Genomic DNA, 18858 nt, shown 5'->3' with positions numbered 1-18858 from the left:
TTACTGCAGGCTCAGCTCTTGTTCATTCCCATGGGAGCCAAGCCTACAGTAACCCCTAACCACCACTATGCAATGTACAAAGTTTTCAGATTTTAGTTTTGCACCCTCTGCTTCTGTTTCTGGTTTTTCACCCTCTAATAATGTTGACCTTAAAGGGAACCTGTCACTAGGAGACCCATTTTTAGCCTTCCCCCAGTCCCCACAGAGCATAGTACATACACTGACAAAGTGTTTTTGTATGAAAAATTGGTTTTACAGAAAAAAAGATCTGTTATATTGTACCTTTCATTAGCATCTGCTGTGTGACTAGGCAGTTGCCCAATGGGAGGGGCTGGAAAGGAGCAGTTTCCCCCCCACCCTTGGGAAACATGTGACCTTTTCAAATATATGAATAACTCCCCACACTCGGGATTGGCTGTAGAGGAACAGGGGGCGTCGCTAAGCCCAGTGATGGGTGTTTTCATATATTTGAAAAGGTCGCATGGAGTAGCTGTTCCTCAAGGGTGGGGGGGAACTGCTCCTTTCCAGACACTCCCATTTGGCACCTGCCTAGTCACACAGCAGATACTAATGAAAGGTACAATATAACATATCTTTTTTTCTGTAAAACCAATTTTTAATACAAAAACACTTTGGCAGCGTATGTACTATGCTCTGTGGGGACTGGGGGAGTGCTAAAAATGGGTCTCCTGGTGACAGGTTCCCTTTAACTTAAGAATAGTTCATAAATATGTTTATCCCAGAAATAGTCTTCATTTTGGAATCTGGAACATTGATATGTATCATTAGACTATCCTAGAGAGTCAATAAAAAGATCAATGTAAATCAATAAGGATGAATTAAAATAGTCTCTTCTCTTGCAGGGTTATTAATTACAAAAAACAAGAAGTGGAGCATATGAGAATCTGAGAAGATATGTCAACCTCTGTAGATGCATAATAAAGACAGAGATGGATTCAAGAGCTGATCCAATTATTGCACGGTGCTGCCCAACTCAGCCCCAAAGACGTGGCCTGCAAGAAAACACCTGTGGATCCCCGTTTTAGCACAGACCATGTATGTAAGACGTTTGGGCTGGGATGGGCACTGCTACTGTAGACAATAGCTGTATCTTTAGCTTTTCCCACTTTGTCACTTTAATATTTCCATTTTCATTTTCGAAAGTGAGCGAGAGCGGATGGGTTTTTGTGGGAGGGATTGGGGCCTTTCTTGCATGAAAAATGTCATTTCTGTACCATAGTTTTGAACACTGTAAATAAGTTATCGTGCCTAAATGTTCCCTACTCAATATTGATCTATAATCTAAGATTTTAATTGTAGTATGAAGTGATGCCTTCAACAACTCATCTTTTGTAATAGAAATTTTGATATCTAAATCTCTTTGGAGTAGAAATACTGAGTAGTTGACATTTTTGTTTTGTTTTTTTTATTATTTTTTTAGCCACATTGCACACTGAAGTTTGTTTACTTTTATATGTACTACTATAAGATATTATATAACAGGAGTGAATGTGGATGTAAACCTATTCTTTCCCTGGAGACTCTCCAATCTCTACCGACACGCTTCCATGCAAACACTTTGTAACATTTTATACCTTACTGTTGTATCATCTAGAATTTCAGTGGTCACTTTATTAGGTAGGTGTATAGTATAAATCAAATGCCATAGCAAGCCACAGAAATGGGATCTGAAGAACTTTTATCACAGAATTAGTAATACCAATTTTAAAGGACATCTACCACCAGATTACTGATAGTAGACTGTCCTTACAATACAGAAAATAAAAATATGTAAATGACCCATAGGCGGTCAGGCTGATCGCCTCATGGCTCAGCCTTTCACAAATTATGCACGCCCTCAACGCTCAATATTCACCCCTCTGTCCCGGCCACAGCCCGCAGACAGCCAGTAATGCCGGCCGTCTGCAAGTCTTGCGCGTGCGCAAGAACTCATTCCTTGTGCAGCCATACTAGTAAACTTCGGTCTACGCATGGAAGGTGTTTTTCGTGCATGAGCAAGATTTGCAGTCAGCAGGCTGACATCACCAGCTGGGACTGTGGGGTTAATATTGAGTGGTGGGGGTGCATAATTACTGAATGGTGGAGCCATGAGGCTCTCAGGTGAGGAGAGCCTGGGTGTCTCAGGCTCAGTTACATATTTTATTACAATCTTTTCTCTGGAGTACTGATGTTCTGTAACTATCCAAAAACAGTGCCCTCATCCCCTGGAGGTAATGAGCATGCTTGTAAGGACAGTCCACCATCAGTAATCTGGTGGTAGATGTTCTTTAAAGGCAACTTGTCAGTAGGCTGAAGGCCCCCAAGCCACCAGCATGTCCTCATGTAAATGAGGTTTAGAGTCCCAAATCTTTTAGCCTTACTTGTGTCAGTCCAAGATTCTGTAGGGGAAAGAAGAAAGGTTCCCTTTAAAAAAAGTTTTCCAAGTTATAATGAAATGTGGCTATATATATAAATAAAATTAAATAAAATAAATTAAATAAAATTATGGCTATCTTGCCCATCTATATAGAATAATAACTGGCGTCATCAGTATACAGCGCTGCACAGAGCAGCCATTGGCTTCAGCATCGATAATGTGTGTATACAAGCACCTCCCTGCTGCTGCCATGTACAGGTATCTCTGCCGGAAGGACTGAGAGAAGTAGGAGGTGTGGGTTATTATTATTATGGGGTTTCTAGCTTTCTCCATTGATTTCTTCTGTTTTAATTAATAACTTGAAAAACCCCTTAATGATTTACAGTGATGTACCTTTACAACGTGGAATGCCTGTAGTTACAGGCAACAGGATTTACAGTGAAATCAATGTGATTGTACAGGGACCAAATGTTGAGTTGATCCAATCATAACAGAAGCCAGCAGCGACAGATAACACAATGGCAGCTTATATGGTACAGACAATGGCTACAGGGTCAGACCCTCTGAGTAGCCCCCAATGCTACCATCATTGTCCACCAAAAATGATCAATCAGAATATTAGGATGTCACAATGATATAATACAGTAATATGATTGTATTGTAGTGTCTGATATCCTGGATCAGGCCCCCTAGTCATTGCTAAAGAGTTTTTTTTAGAGTTTACAGCTACACCACCTCTTCAATCGCCAGATTTCAGTGAATGGACCGTGTGATCCTGAAAATGGGGAATAAGGAATGTCCTAATAAGCTTTCCCTAATAAAGTGGTCACTGATAGATATGATACATATCGAAGGTTCTCTGATGCACAGTACAACTGAGGATAGTACAACCATAATACAGACACACACAACATTATCAGATGTGTATCGCACATACAGTATATATATTATATTGTCTTCTTACATGCTTGCTAAGCGCTTGCCTTTTGCACCGTATATTATACAGTATATGTATATGCTTTAAATGTAGAGTATTTGCAAATTTTAGGAAGATGAGAATAATTCTCGCTATATACATTTTCTTGTGCCTCATACATCTATACATATGTAAATATAAGCTAAATTCGGGCGGTCCCCTACTTAAGAACACCCGACCTACAGACGACCCCTAGTTACAAACAGACCTCTGGATGTTGGTAATTTACTGTATTTTAGTCCTAGGCTACAATAATCAGCTATAATAGTTATCAATGATGTAATTAATATGTATTGTTAATCCTGGTTCTTATGACAACCCAATATTTTTTAATTCAAATAGTTACAGAGACCAAAATTTTTTTTGCCTGGGGTTACAATTATAAAGTATACAGTTCCAACTTACATACAAATTAAACTTAAGAACAAACCCACAGAACCTATCTTGTATATAACCCGGGGACTGCCTGTATATTGTAACTTGATAATGTACTGCTTTACAAATCTTTTATCCATCCTAGGGTGTATATAATATAATAGTTGTATTTTCAATCCTATTTGTCATTGCTGCTGGTTAGAGCCAAATACCAGAACTTTACCAGAACAGTTAGTTGTGTACAGCATGATTTTGCACTTTTTGGTCACTTTTTTTTGTAAAAAAAAAGTAAGGACAATCCATGTAAATTTTAATTTTTTACTATTCGGGGAAAAAAGAATATTCAATATACATATATTAACAATATACAAAGACATATGTGATGTAAATGAACAGAAACAATAGCAAACAGAGGGTCTCTACACCCTTTATTGCATTACTTTATTACATCTCAGTAATAGGAAATTAGAATGAGAGCAGGATCAAGTGATCAGAGCACTTTCTGAGAGGAACCCTGTGGTATTTAAATTTTTTTTCGAGTGTTTGACTGATGATACAAATTTTTGGATTCTGATCTCAGTTACCCACATTGTTCTCAAGAATAAGGGTCCTTTATCTCTTGAATGCAGTATGGATCACACTTGATCACTGTTCCATTCAAAATGTTGAGGAATTGTCTCAGTGGCTGCAGTTGTCTCAGTGGCTGACATTTATCCCATATTCTGTGGATGAGTGATCAATTAAAATCTTGGCAAAGCCCCATTTAATCCTCAGTCGAGATATATTACCAAATAAAGGACCTTTATACAGGGTGTTTTATTGCACATGACTGTACATTGGACTTCTGGAAAGTGTCTGTGTAAAGACTGAACTTCCCACAATGTTAATCTGCAGAGTGTGCACTGTCCAGACCCTGAACAAGCAGGGACAACATTTGGATGCAGTTTTTTACTGAAATGTGAAGGCAGTTTCAGACTTATAGAAATATATCCGCCCAACGTGGGGCTCGAACCCTGAGATTAAGAGTCCGGAGAGAGGAAGCCCGGCTCGCTCAGTCGGTAGAGCATGAGATTCTTAATCTCAGGGTTGTGGGTTCGAGCCCCACGTTGGGCGGATCTTTATAGAAATATATATTTCCCCTAAATCCCTTCCTCATCCAATTCCTTCCCTTCCTTGGTTGAACTTGATGGACATGTGTCTTTTTTTCAACTGTATAAACTATGATTTAAGAAAGACTACATATTTAAAGAATCACTTACAACATGTTTTCATCATATTTAGATGTTTATTATAAATGAACAAGAATTTAAAAAAGTACAATTTCACTTTTTGCTCCATCCAATCAGCAGTGAGTGATACAAGAAGATACATGTGGCAGGTTATCTGCTTTGGTTTTGTAGAAAATTCTTAAAAAATGTATTTACCAAAAAAAGATTTAGATATTTTTGTTGTGTTTATTCAGACAAATGAATTATATTCAATGTAAGCCATGGTAGATCCTCAGTGAATGTATTCATCAGCGGAATGTATCATTATAATATACGTAACAGATGTAAATTTTTATATTAAATATGATTTTAATTGAGCGACTTGTAAATCTATGCTTATTGTATGATCCAAACCCAATAAAAGCTTTTCCAGTTTTTCTCTATCTTATTTATTAATACTACAGAAGGAGGCTCACTTTTATGACATAATAACATTTGATTGATCAGATTTGCTTCTAGATGTGCTGTCATTTTTAAACTAGTCACCATTTTGGCTTCAAATCTGCAAAAATATTTATCAAACTGTGCACAACTTTTTGCAAAAGTTGTAAAACCTTTCCATGTCTGGTATTATCATAATTGACAAAGCCAACAACAATAGTTAAACATGATTTAGAAGTAAACCACCGAGCTACATCAGGAACATAGAAAAAAACATTTGATAGAGGAGGAAATTCGTTAAGATATTGCATGGACTGGTCGGTTCGCTTCCCATTGCAATACACACACTATATAATGCCCTCTACACTGTCGCCCAGTAAGTCGATAGTATGTGCCCCTTCATGCCCCCAATTTTGGCACCCCTCCCCCTATTGTGGCTCTTTAATCATATACTGCCTCTCAATGCAGCCCATCATGTCTTCCCCAAAAGTGTTTCTGCATCTGATGTATTTTTTAAATAAATTATGTAGTTTCAAAAGTGACCACTAGGTGTCGCAATTATTCCAGTTGCCTGTTGAATCCATTATATATGTCAGTGTATTATTTTACTTATTTTTATTTGGTTAACTTTTTTCATAAATATGATACCATCCCAAATTCCATTAACTTCTGTTCATTCACAACAACCAACGACCTCAATTATGTTAAGATAAACAAAAAATATTATTTAAAAATTATCATTAAAAACTAGAAATTCAAAAAATGTATATCTTTCCATTTCCCCAGACACCTGAAACAGAAAAACTCATGTTAAAAGCTGCAAGAAAAAACCTTGGTACCTTCTTTTATGTCTGGTGCTATTCTCTCATAGGGTGTTCTGAATAATATAAAGTGGGAGAGAGAATATAGGGGGAGTAGAGACCTACAGTTACAAGTAGGATCAGATGAGTTTAAAGGGCTAATCCCATTACATCAAATTTATGCTATTGTTTATATGATGCAAAGTTATACAATTTTCCAATATACTTTCTGTATCAATTCGTCACAGTTTTCTAGATCTCTGCTTGTTGTCATTCTATAGAAAGCTTCTATGTTTACTTCCAGTGGACAGGAATCTGACCATGGTCACACAGGTGCACGGCTCATAACATCACAGGGAATAATCAGAGTTGTTGTGGGTTATAATGAGCCGCGCACCTGTGTGACCATGGTCAGATTTATGCCTACTGGAAATAAGCACAGATGCTTAAAGTGCGGTAAGCCAAGCACACTGACATAGTGGTGTGTGCCCCCCTCTGGAAGGAACCGTATTTCTTTAAGCTTCTTATGCCCTTGCTTGTAAGAAAAAAAAAAGGCTTTAATAAATTATGCAAATGAGCCTGAGGTGCTTCAGGTTCCATTAACACCTATGGAGCCCAGAGCCCCTCAGGCTTATTTGCATAGTTTTTAAAAGCCTTTTTGTGTAAAAACCAGTGCATAAAAATCTAAAAGAAGAATAGATCCTGCCAGAGGGGAGACACAGCAATATATCAGTTTGCTTGGCTTAATTTTCTTGATCATGGTGGTAGACAGGGCCACATCTGCCATGAGGCGGGATGAAAATTTCGCCTCAGGCGGCAGATGCAGAGCCCTGAGGCAGGCGGCAAAACAGCTGTAGGAGATTTGGGCACTCGCCCAAATCACCCACAAGCAGTACGAACCTGCCGCTGCCAAGATTCCTCACAGTTGCGCTGCTGTATGGAGGACGCAGGCGGCACAGGATCATCTGCTGAGCTCTCTGCTCCTGCTGCAGAAGCTCTGATTAGCAAACTCAGCCCACTTCATCAGCAGCTATGTGTATGCTGCTGGATGCCTGCTGTTTATATGCTGTGTCCATGTTTCTGTTGTGTAAGCTACAGGTATGCTACATGTATATACTGTGTATGCGCTGCATGTGTATGCTGTGTGTATGTGATGCTGTGTGTATTCTGTGTATATGCTGCATGCATATGCTGTGTGTGATGTGGTGTGTATGCTGCTGCCTGCTGTATGTGATGCTGTGTGTATGATGCTGTATGTGATGCGGTGTGTATGCTGCTGCCTGCTGTATGTGATGCTGTGTGTATGATGCTGTATGTGATGCGGTGTATGCTCCTCCTGCTTGCTTATTTTGGTCAGCATTTGACCCCCTCAGTTTCTCTTTTGCCTCCTCCATCTACCACCTGCTGATGTACCAGCAAGATCCTCTGAAGAAGAAGTGTAAGTTATGATTCATTATAGGAGTAGTGGTGTATTTCATATATACGGCTGATGTATGTATAGATGTGTATGTATATATACATATATACATATATATATATATATATATATATATATATTAGTGTGTACATATAGAATGTGTTTCATATTTATGTACTTTTAGTGTAAATGCTATTTAATTTATGCCAGTTTCTGGGGTAGAAGCATTGAAATAATAACAATTTTTGCAGCAGTAAGCAATCAGAACCCGGTGTCTTGTATTGTTTTATTGCAAGACACTGGGTTCTGGTTACCGATCACATGCGTTTTCATAGAAACGTATACGCGATCGGGCCAAGACCCGCCCCTGTATACTAGTGCTGTGTAACAATGCAACAGTACTAGTGTTAAGTTGCGTATGTAAATTCAGTGGGCTGAATACAGAAGGGGATCAGGGCTAGGATTTTATTATTTTTTTTAGGGGTGGGGGCAGCATTTCAGTTTTCGCCTCAGGCAGCAAAAAAGCTAGAATCGGCCCTGGTGGTAGATATCCTTTAATATAGAATGACAGCAAGCAGAGATCTAGAAAACCAGCAGGAATTGATACAGAAAGTAAATTGTATATTGGAAATTTGTGTAACTTTTTATCATACAATAATAATAATATTAATTTGCTGTAATGGGATTAGCCCTTTAATTATATTTACCCCTGTGAATTCTTGTATAGAAGACCCTCATAAACCCAAACATGTGGAGCAGCTTGACAAACATGGAGGCGCCAGGATGTTGTTCTGGCTGATCATCTTTAAATGTTTAAAGAGACCTGGACGCCTTTCTTGGGGACAAACATATCATATTTTATGGAAATAAAAAGGAAGCAAGAAAAAGGAAATTTGGACCAATTAGCATCAGCCTTGTAGGGTTTCTTTTGCATTCTTCTGTTTTAACAATGTCATATTATAGGTTGGACTTGATGGATTTTTTCATTCTTATCTACCTACCATTGCTAATACTGTGACAAATAACCTGCAGTGTACAGTACTCTTCACACCTGCAGTGTGGCTAAATTCCACAGATGATCACTAGCTCACGTCCCAGACCGGGGAGGTAAAAAATTTAAGTGATAAAAATGTTTACAAATAAAAGAATAAAATTTAAAAAATGATTAAAGTCTCCTAATTGCCCCATATATTATAAAATCACCACACAATTCACACATATATATCGCCACGTCCTTAACAACCCTGAACCTGTACCGTGTACCGTGAATACCGCATCCAACCAAACAAAAAAGCAATACGAACTGATCAAAATGTCACATTTAAACTAGAATGATACCAATATGAAGTACAACTCATTCCGCAAAAAATAAACCCTAAGCAGCTCAATCAACAACAACAAATCTAAATATTACAACACTTAGAAGATGGAGATCCAAAAGCAAGGGATTTTTCTCTCCAAATGCTTTTCTATTCTGCAGAATTATTCAAACATAAAAGCTACATAAATGGGTTATTGCTGTAATCGTACTGACCAATAGAACATACATAACATGATATCCATGCTACGGCATATTTTTAAAAAAAGTAAAAGTGAAAAAATCAGCAAATGCCACATAGCACCTGTAACTTGCTTCAGCAAAATTTACCCTCCAAAAGCGTGATGGCGTCCTACTCTTCTGCGCTCTTTTATGGGCCGATAAAGTGGTTTATATCCACATGTGGGGAGAAATTGCACAACAAAATCTGAGATGTGTTTTCTCATTCTATCCTGCATGAATATATAAATTTTATGGCTAAATAAACATTATATTGTCAAAATTTGAAAATTCCATATGGAATCTCCATATTGTTTCACTTCATGTTCGATACTTAAACGGTTAAGAAGCTTAACAAGGGCTGAATACTTTGAGGATTGCAAATTAAAAATGTGGTAATTTGTGGGGAGTTTCTAATAAATAGAACGTATACCCCTATAAATATGAATAGGCCACTAAAATAATTGAATCTTAAACTTTTTTGTGAAAATTTGGAACATTGCTGATTGAACTGTAAGCCTCCTAACATCGTAATAAAATAAAATAACATAAAAAATTAGGGCAACATAAAGCAGACCTATGGTTAGTGTTAGTTAGTAACCTATTTGGGAGGTTAGACTAAGTGTATGATGAGAATAACATTTCGAAATTTAGAAAATGTCTAATTTTTCAAAATGTTCGCCAAATTTAAATTTTTTCATAAATAAATGCAAAACATTTCAATCAATATATACAGCTAAGGCTACATTGACACGGCCGTGTGAGGGGACATGTATACGGCCCACATATATACACGGTATATACGCCCCCCATAGACAGCAATGGGCTCACAGCGCCATAAGGGTGCGGTACAGTGCAGCACACGTGCTCCAAACATCGCTATAGAGAGGGGCGCAGTGGCGGTGCTCACCCCCTCCTCCTCTCCCGGGTGCCAACGTTCGTGTGAATGTAGCCTAAGGTGAAGTACAACATCTAAAAGTCATCTTGGTAAGTTAAAGCGTTCTAAAGTTAGAATCACATATAGTGACACATGGCAGATTTGGAAAATCGGGCTGGGTCTTTAGGGTGAAAATAATCTAGGTCCTTAAGGGGTTTAAGTAAGGAGGACGATTTGTGATGCAACATTTAATATATTGGCCACTTTACTAAACATGACTGCCCTGAGTAGAGAGATAAAATACACTGTACAAGAATAACAAACACAATACAGAGATAATACCCCAGTAATGTCACAGTACAGGGATAGTAGAGGGAAGTCACAGGATGTCTCATGACAGGGATAATAAATAAAGTGATTAACATTAATGTCACAGTATCAGGATAATAAAGACACTGATATCACAGTACAATGATAAGCTGCTCAGTAATACTAACATCACAACAGATGTCACACCACAAGGATACTATCCATGGCTTCCGCCCTGCTTGACATCCCCTACCTGCAATATGGCTGCCTACTTGTGGGCAAAACAGAGAAGTGGAGTGTTGTAATAACTTAATATATACTTTGGGTTACTTTCTTAGCCTTTCTTAGTTTCTAATGGTACTAATTTGAATCCACGATTGGGACTCTTGCTGAGTTTGCATTTACTATTTGGACACACTATTTAAGTGTGGAGGGCCCTAAGGGACACGTTTACTGAGCTTCTGAGATCCTTTTACAGTATGTTTTGAGTGCATCCAACCACCACCTGCCTCGTGGAACAGGAAGAACCTTTCTACATACACCTATTACCTGTTCTTGTATTGGAGTCTGTGAATCAAGAGACTGTGGGTTTTTATGTTCATAAGCTCTGTCTCCACATGTGATCCCTGGATGTCGCTAACATCACAGGCCTCCCCTTCACCATCTGCCTGGGGATCTCTTCACCACATGTACACCGGAAGTGCCTTATGGGGAACCTTCCATCATATTGCGGTCTCCTCTTCTACTTGCATCTGTGGAAGAGGCTAGTTCATCTAGACTAAGCTGCCAGTGACACTATTAGTGCTAGGCCGCACATCAAGCCAGCCACTCAGGTACCAGGGGAATCAATTGCCCTGCCAGGATCTTATGATAGAATTCATGAATATAACATCAAGGTCTTGGGAGGTCATAGAGATCACGTGACTCTCTATCTACAGTCATTTTATGGTTATGAATATCTGGCTGATGAGGTGCAAGACAGGAGGCTACAATTTACATATCAATGAAATGGTGCAGAAACATTAATAAATGTATATTGGTAAATTACCTAATATTTTGCACCCCACACTTACACCATACCTCCCAACTGTCCCAGATCCATCGGAGAAGTCTCAGATTTCAAGCCCTGTCCTGATGTCCTGTCAGACGGAAGGTGTTTCCCGACATCAACTCCTATAACTATAGTAATACATGGAGCTGTCAGCTCTCTCCATGACATCTGGGTCTCTGCCGTGTCTGTATGCAGCAGAGCCTGGCAGGCGCATTGATGTCATCACTATGCGCCTGCCGAGCGTCGATGTAGTACAGATGAGGAGGAAGAGGCATGACTGCAGCACAGGAATGAGGAAAGGTGACTACTGTTTATTTCTTTTTAATCAACAAAAGAGGGGACATAGTGAGATGGGGAGCTGAGAATGGGGCATAATGAAGGGGGGCAGAGAAAGATGCACAATAGGAAGTAGGTAGAGGGTGCACAATAAGACAGAGAAGCAAAAGGAGGGGCAAAAACAATGGAGCAGAGAGAGAGGCACAATAAAAGGGGGAGCATGGAGCGGGTTCATAGTAAGGAACGGGAGCAGAGAGCAAGAGCACAGTGAATGGGGCTTGCACAGATAAAGATGCACAATAAAAGGCGGATCAGATAATGGGCATAATAAGGAAGGGAAGCAGAGAGGGGGTTACTAGGGTATTATACTGTATGGGCATACTAGGGGGTTGAGATAAGGGGTGGGGTTTATTACAGAAAGAGATTTGTAGAGCGCTACACACTAGACATTACAAAAAACATGACGTATAGTGGCCAACCACTTTAACTGTTTAAATGCCACTGGCCACTATGGCATCTAAATTACTCCTGCCCCGTGCACGCTGACATTTTGGGGAGAATCGACACTCCCAATGATGTCATCGAATAGTGACGATCCACCTTGGTGGCACCTTACACCACCAGCATGCTAGTACTGGGGTGCAGGGTTTATCCATTTAAATGACTCTGGTGACTTTTCCAGGGCCATTTAAAGAGTTCTCCATAGATTGCCTTATATGGAGGTTCAACATCCCCCACTGGGGCCTGGCCTTTTTTCGGTGGATGTAGACCTGGGGCCCAGAATACCGGAGTGGCTGGCTTATGCGGCCTTGGGCACCAACATAAGCAGCAGTATTCAGCAGACTGGAAAGCTGGTAGGATATAGCTGGCCCGCAAAAAGGGTTGCTCACAGCCTGGTAGCAACTTCAGACTGGGCTGGTAGATAGAGCCGAGTCCTGGTGATGAACCTCTGCTCTGGGGCTTAGTCTCCTGACTTGCCCAAGGTGTCAGGCAGTTGCTTCCTGGCAATGTGACACAGCCATGTGCACTATCCTGTGCTTGCTTTGCTGACTCTGCAGGACTGACCTGACTGACCATGTGCACCTGCCCACAAGGGGTTTTTATACTCCCGTAGTGAGGTTGCAGCACTCTCCAATCAGCTTCCAGCTTGCTTTACAATAGTACAAAGGATAGCATTGGTTAATAACATTTCACATGTTTTTTTTTTGCTCATTGATATACAATCTGCACCCCATCTTGACAGGAAAAAAACCCAAAAATGTATGGTAGATGTTTTTGGTAAATTGTTAAATTTGCATACAGTTTGAATAAAAAAAACCTATAAATGCCTCCTAGACTATGAGAAATAAGGTTCTCTGATGCGACGAAGATAAAACTTTTTGGTGTTAATTCTAAGCGGATGTGTGGAGATAAAATATCCATTTTTCAGGTTTTTTAGTGTCAAGATGGGGACAGAGTGGACATTAATGTGCAAAAATACCTTTTTTGATCTTACCAATTGGCTGCACTGAAACAAAGAGTGAAAACTTTAAAGCTGGCTGAATACTTTATGTACCCACTGTACGTATATTAAGATTAGGGTGATTCAGAGGGCACTGGGCACAACAGCTGGGAGTGATATAAGGGTTCTTTCTATGAAGACAGGAATCAGAGAAACCACTAATCCTGGCCCTTTAGATCATTATACCCCTTAAAGGGGTTATCCAGGTTTTAAAAACTAGTGAGGGCCAGGCTGGGGAGGGCTATTTAAACATAATAAACAGCGGTCTGCGATGTGGCCGGCTCCTCCCATCCGTCCCTATTTGTCAGCGTTGTAAGCGCTGGGAGATGGTGTCGGATGGGAGCTTCCGGACGGCCGGAAGCTCCCTGTGCGCCCTTGTAATGAAACCGGCGCACAGAGAAGACCGGCCGCGGCGCGGGACATTGGCAGTGCCGGACGAGGTGAGTACATGTTTATTATGTTTAAATAGCCCACCCCAGCACTGCCCTCAGTCATTTTTAAAACCTGGATAACCCCTTTAATCCCCTTAGATGCACCTAAGGAATCAAAGAATGAAAGGGGAGTAAGTGGTACACCGATCACATACACTGACAACCCCTTAGACTATTTCCTCTACAAATTTCCTAAAAGATATCTTCATCCATTTCACTGATTATTCTTGTTCCTACAAAACTCCATTATCCTGGTATTACAAAAAAATGGAAATGGAACACGTTTCTATAAAAGGAAGAGCATAGAAAATATTCAGATAAATACAGGTTCCAAAAGGTTTAAACCTCTGTTCACTATCAAATAAATTCTTCTTAAATACAGTTTTCCATGAGCAAATTAGAAGGTTTATGTAACAGGAGGAACAGATGTGTTTTTCTCTATTTGCTCAGCACATATAGTCATCTGGCGCTGAACGCAAAGATAACATACACTGAGAATCGCTGCATTATCTTGGTAAAAAGGACACACGTTACGCTTCATTTCAACTGATTATGAGCTGAAAACATTTACTTATGTCCGGCACTTGGATATCCAACTTCTCTACTTCTACATACGTTCTTCTTATCATGAGATATTATGATGGCAGCTGCAGTGGATACAATCAATAATCCATGACCACAAACCGCTCCAAGTTTCAGTTTAGGATTACGACTGCGCATACACGTCTTGTTCTATATACACTCAGTGATGTGCTTGGTCAAGCGGATATCCCATCTGTTGCTTCACTGTGGTGGTGGAACAGACAGAGACATAAAGCAATAAGTAGAAGCACGCTGCTATCGGATTTCTGTTTTTGGGAACATGGATTCAGCCAACCTAAACACCGGGAGGATCTTTGTGGCAAGAATCTGGATTTTGGGAGGTCCGCTTTCATCTGAGTGACGTTGTTAACCTGGAGGACACCAGGATCCAAAGAACTGAGATGAACTCTTCGAGCTGCTCTGTGTCACTGATGTCCCAAAGAGATGTGGACAATTTCTCCCAAAATGTGGTCAGCCTGTCTCAGCAGTTTCATGTAGAATTCTTATTATTTCCCTTTCAGCCAGAAATGAAGATGTTCGTGCTTCCAACCACCATCTGCTTTATAGCTGCCATTTTTGTCACACCTCCGATTCTGTTCTCCATTATTTCCAACTTCAGCCTCCGTCAAGAAACTCGATTCCTGCTCGTTGCAAATGCTCTGGCTTCAGATTTGGTGTATCTGTTTTTGTACACAATGAGCAGTGTATGTAACATGATTAACATACACATCCCAAGACACATGTGTGTACTGCTTCTTTTCGCACTGGCGGCAACCTATGGTGGTGGAGTCCTCACAGCAGTTGGAATGGTGGTAGACACATACTTGGCCATTCTGTGGCCTCTACATTACTTGATCCTTCTACCTCCTTCAAGAACCAAAAAATTGATTGTCTTGCTATGGTTCTCCTCATGCCTCTTTGCTGGAATCTTGTTTTCGGTCTTGTACTTTACTCAAGAACCTGTCCCATGCCAATATGATATGTGTTCCCTTCCAGTCATACTTCTTATGACATTGCACGGCGACAAGGCTATTCGACTGTGCCATATTTTTTTTATTATTGCCTTCATTTTATGCTTTTCAATGATTTTGTGCTGCTATATTTTCCTTTGTTACAAGACCAGAGAAAGTGGTTTGTGGAAGGGCGTATCTTCCAGGGCGAGTGTCACGTTCCTGATGCACCACATTATACTAGGGTCCTACTTCTGTCCCCTTCTTCTTCTGTTGGCAGAATCGTTACTTTACATTAATGAGGTTATAGATCTAAACACAGGAATGCAGATCACACTGACCATCTGTAATGTCCTGATAGTTCTGCCAAAGGGTGTGTCTCCATACTTGTATGGGTTCAGATATAGGGAGATATATCGATCTCTCAAGTTGTTCTGCAAATTTAAGCGACAAAGTCTTGGAGCACCTGGTAACAGATATACTTGAGGATTACTGGGGATTCAGTTGCAGCTCTACTCTACTATAACTTTATAAATGTATATTCACACTACAAATTACATCCTGCTTTTTGAACATTAAAATCGACACCTGTATCAAGGAATTTAAAGACGTATCACTGGATCCAGAATGACTCGGGCTCTGTAGGAATCTCAGTTTTTTGCTTCATATACAAGGAATAATGGTGTGAATGAATAATATAGTGCAGTGGTCGGAATGGGGGTTACCCATATTTTGCCTACTAATAAGAAAAAAATAAGAAAGTGGAGTAGCAAAAAGTTAGAGTTAAAGGGGTATTCCCATTTCAGCAAGTAATAGATATTGTTTCAATAATGAAAAGTTATACAAATGTCTAATATATTTTCTATATTGATTCCTCATGGTTTTCTAGATCTCTGCTTGCTGTTCTGCCATAGAAAGCTTTATTGTTTATTCCCAGTGGACAGAAATCTGACCATGGTCACACAGGTGCACGGCTCGTTATATCACACGGCTCTGATTACTCTCTGTGATATAACGAGCTGTGCACCTGTGTGACGATGGTCAGAGTTCTATCCACTGGAAGTAAAAAATGAAGCTTTCTATAGAAGGACAGCAAGCAGAGATCTCGAAAACCGTAAGGAATTGATACTGAAAGTATATTGGAAAATTGTATTATTTTTCATCATGCAAACAATAACAATAATTTGCTGAAGTGGGAAAATCCCTTTAAGTTCCTCATTAAGTACATTTGGCCTCTTTCCAAAGTCATATTATAATGTATACATTAGTGTCATCACTGTTATTAGTTTTATTTAGAGAATCCTAATGAATGTACATTCTGTATAGCTTAGACATCAAAGGGGTTTTCCCAGGAAAGAAAATTCTCACATTTCAAGGACTGCAGGGGATATAGCTACAGGCACAAGACACAGAAATGTCATCGATCACACAAAATTCAAGATGGCTTCCCCGACCCTAAGTCTGAAGTTAGGGGGTCAGATCTAAGGGCAACTGAAATTGTGTACTGCAGGACTGATAGAGACAGGTTGGACTTATATCTGTGAAATGCTGAATTTTTATTAATAAAAATTAGAGAATTAGAGAATGTGTTATTTTGATGTGCTGAGTACATATAAGAAATTATTTTACTATCAAGTTAGAACGATTCAGATTTTTTGGAACAAATCTGATGGGAAAACTATACCCTGTTCCATTAGATACTGTATACATGTATTCTCCCTATATCTGTTATAGGGGGCATCATACAGTAGCACACGTATTGTCTACAGTTTAGGACCCCTTGTAAGTCTCTGTGCAGACTCAAAACAGACTTGTATGATGTCAGATTGGTGGAGCTGGAATAGCTGCAAGACAAGAGTCATTGATAGATCTGTGTTTCTATGTTAATATCAACATTGCTGTTAATCTGTTAAAAATCAAATAGTAAAATAAATATAAAGCTTCTATGCAGTTGGACAGCTGTGTTATTTTTTTTACTCCCTGCTACTTTTTTATCTTACTCTGTATATGAATGTTACATTATGATTTACTATGCCATGACAGGATTCACGTATTCGTAATCCTTGAATTTTGTCAGGTCTTTTTGGAGCCTATCATAATTGGGACCCCTCCAGATCACAAGATTGGACTATAAAATCCCCTTTGTGGGATATTTGGTTCCAAATGTTGAGTGTGAACAGAGCCATAGCTCTTAATGAGAATTTGCTACCTTAATATACCAACCTGAACTATTTGCTATGCTACATAGGCCTATGCCCACATATGCCGCCCATACCTTTGTTTTTAGTTTCCAGCTGTGCCTTCTGTGCCACAATTTAGAAAATTGCAAACAAGGATGAAGTATTAGAATAGCACCTCTGGGCTTTAGTTCCACAACTACACGTTCCCTCTACACGTCAAACACCTTCTCCCATCACTCCTGAGATGTAGAGCATGACCCCTAGGGTGCTCAGCTAAAGCACTTCAGCCTAATGTGTATATTTCTAAACTCAAGATTTGTTAAGGAAAGAGTAGCTGGATAAAAAATAGGTGGTATGTGTGGGCATAGCCCTACATAACATGGCAGCTAGTACAGGTAGGTAAGTCATAGTGACAGATTCCTTTTAATGATTTGCCTCTAGAATGTTATAGAAACAATTATAATTTAGTTCTTTTCCATCATTTATATATTTTGGAGGAGTTTCCTCACTGAGGAGCCAATATTAAAAATGCTTTAATAATGTGAATACCTCTTAAAAATTGGTCAGCACACACTCCCTTTAATTAGTCAGTGCAGTAGTTATAAACATAAAGGCTTCAGATTATTTCTGTCTATGGTTTAATGTCCATGAAGTTACTGTCAGGCTTATCATTAAAGGGATTTTCCAGTTATGTACAGTACAATTTTTATATATGGCTGGGGGGCTCCCAAAATAATAAACAAAAAATAGGCCCCACCATCACTGCTAGGTCTCTGTATACAGAGGCTGCTCTTCTACAGCATTATTATACAAACAGAGACCCAGCAGTAACGGGTGGGGCCTTGGCTAAATGGGAGTGCAGAGAGAGGGGAGTACATGCTGTTTATTATTTTTAAGCCACCCCAACCATATATAAAATTATATATTTATATACCTGCACAACCCAATTAAATGCTGTTAACGGAGAAGAGGAGAAGCGCAGGCAAATTGGCAGCCCTTAACAACTAAACCAATAAAACCAAGTAAAGCAAGTAAATCCATTGACTTCAGCATAGTCCGGACGTATATATAGGATCTATGTAGTGACTAGCCTCAAAGCTTGCATCACCTGGTGGAGCATGGAACAAGGAATTAGTAGCAGAAATCAGAAGTGAAATTGTTACATTAAGGATAACATCTTTTGTAGCAGCTTTGTCAGGGTTAACAGCTCTCCTGCTGTGTAGATAGTGTCTGGAGAGCAGGGGCTCTAGCAGGACGATGCAGAGAAGTGCAGAGTCTATAACACAGCTTGAGGTGCATAGACAGACAGACACTTGAAGGTATCTCAGGGTGGTATGGAGGGAATGATAGGTAATGTTAAAATGTCTCCTTTAAGATTTAGCGTTATTGCTTTTAATAACCATGTATAGAATGCTATGGTTTATATTTATTACATTATACAGAACACTAAATAAATAAATTACATGTGCAATTAAACTGTTGAAGATATCATGGTGGATATTTCATCTACATGAATCTGAGCTCACTCTGTTTCGAGAAAACCAGTGTTTCAATGTGGAAGATATCTCTC

General features: G+C 39.5%; 1 protein-coding gene and 1 non-coding gene across 2 annotated transcripts; both read left to right on the top strand.

Annotated features, from left to right (window-relative positions):
- The first annotated feature begins 4768 nt into the window (after positions 1 to 4768).
- TRNAK-CUU (transfer RNA lysine (anticodon CUU)) lies at positions 4769 to 4841 on the top strand. Its single transcript has one exon. It is a non-coding gene; the product is annotated as a tRNA-Lys (tRNA).
- A 9548-nt stretch (positions 4842 to 14389) lies between these two features.
- Positions 14390 to 15910, top strand: LOC140120646 (probable G-protein coupled receptor 148). Its single transcript, XM_072139604.1, has one exon. The coding sequence runs from the start codon at positions 14560 to 14562 to the stop codon at positions 15592 to 15594; it is 1035 nt and encodes a 344-aa protein (XP_071995705.1). The 5' UTR covers positions 14390 to 14559; the 3' UTR covers positions 15595 to 15910.
- The last annotated feature ends 2948 nt before the right edge of the window (positions 15911 to 18858 follow it).

Source organism: Engystomops pustulosus, chromosome 3 (assembly GCF_040894005.1).
Source record: "Engystomops pustulosus chromosome 3, aEngPut4.maternal, whole genome shotgun sequence".
Taxonomy (NCBI): Eukaryota; Metazoa; Chordata; class Amphibia; order Anura; family Leptodactylidae; genus Engystomops; species Engystomops pustulosus.
Note: the sequence above shows the minus strand (reverse complement) of the source record. Positions and strands in the feature narration are given on the sequence as shown.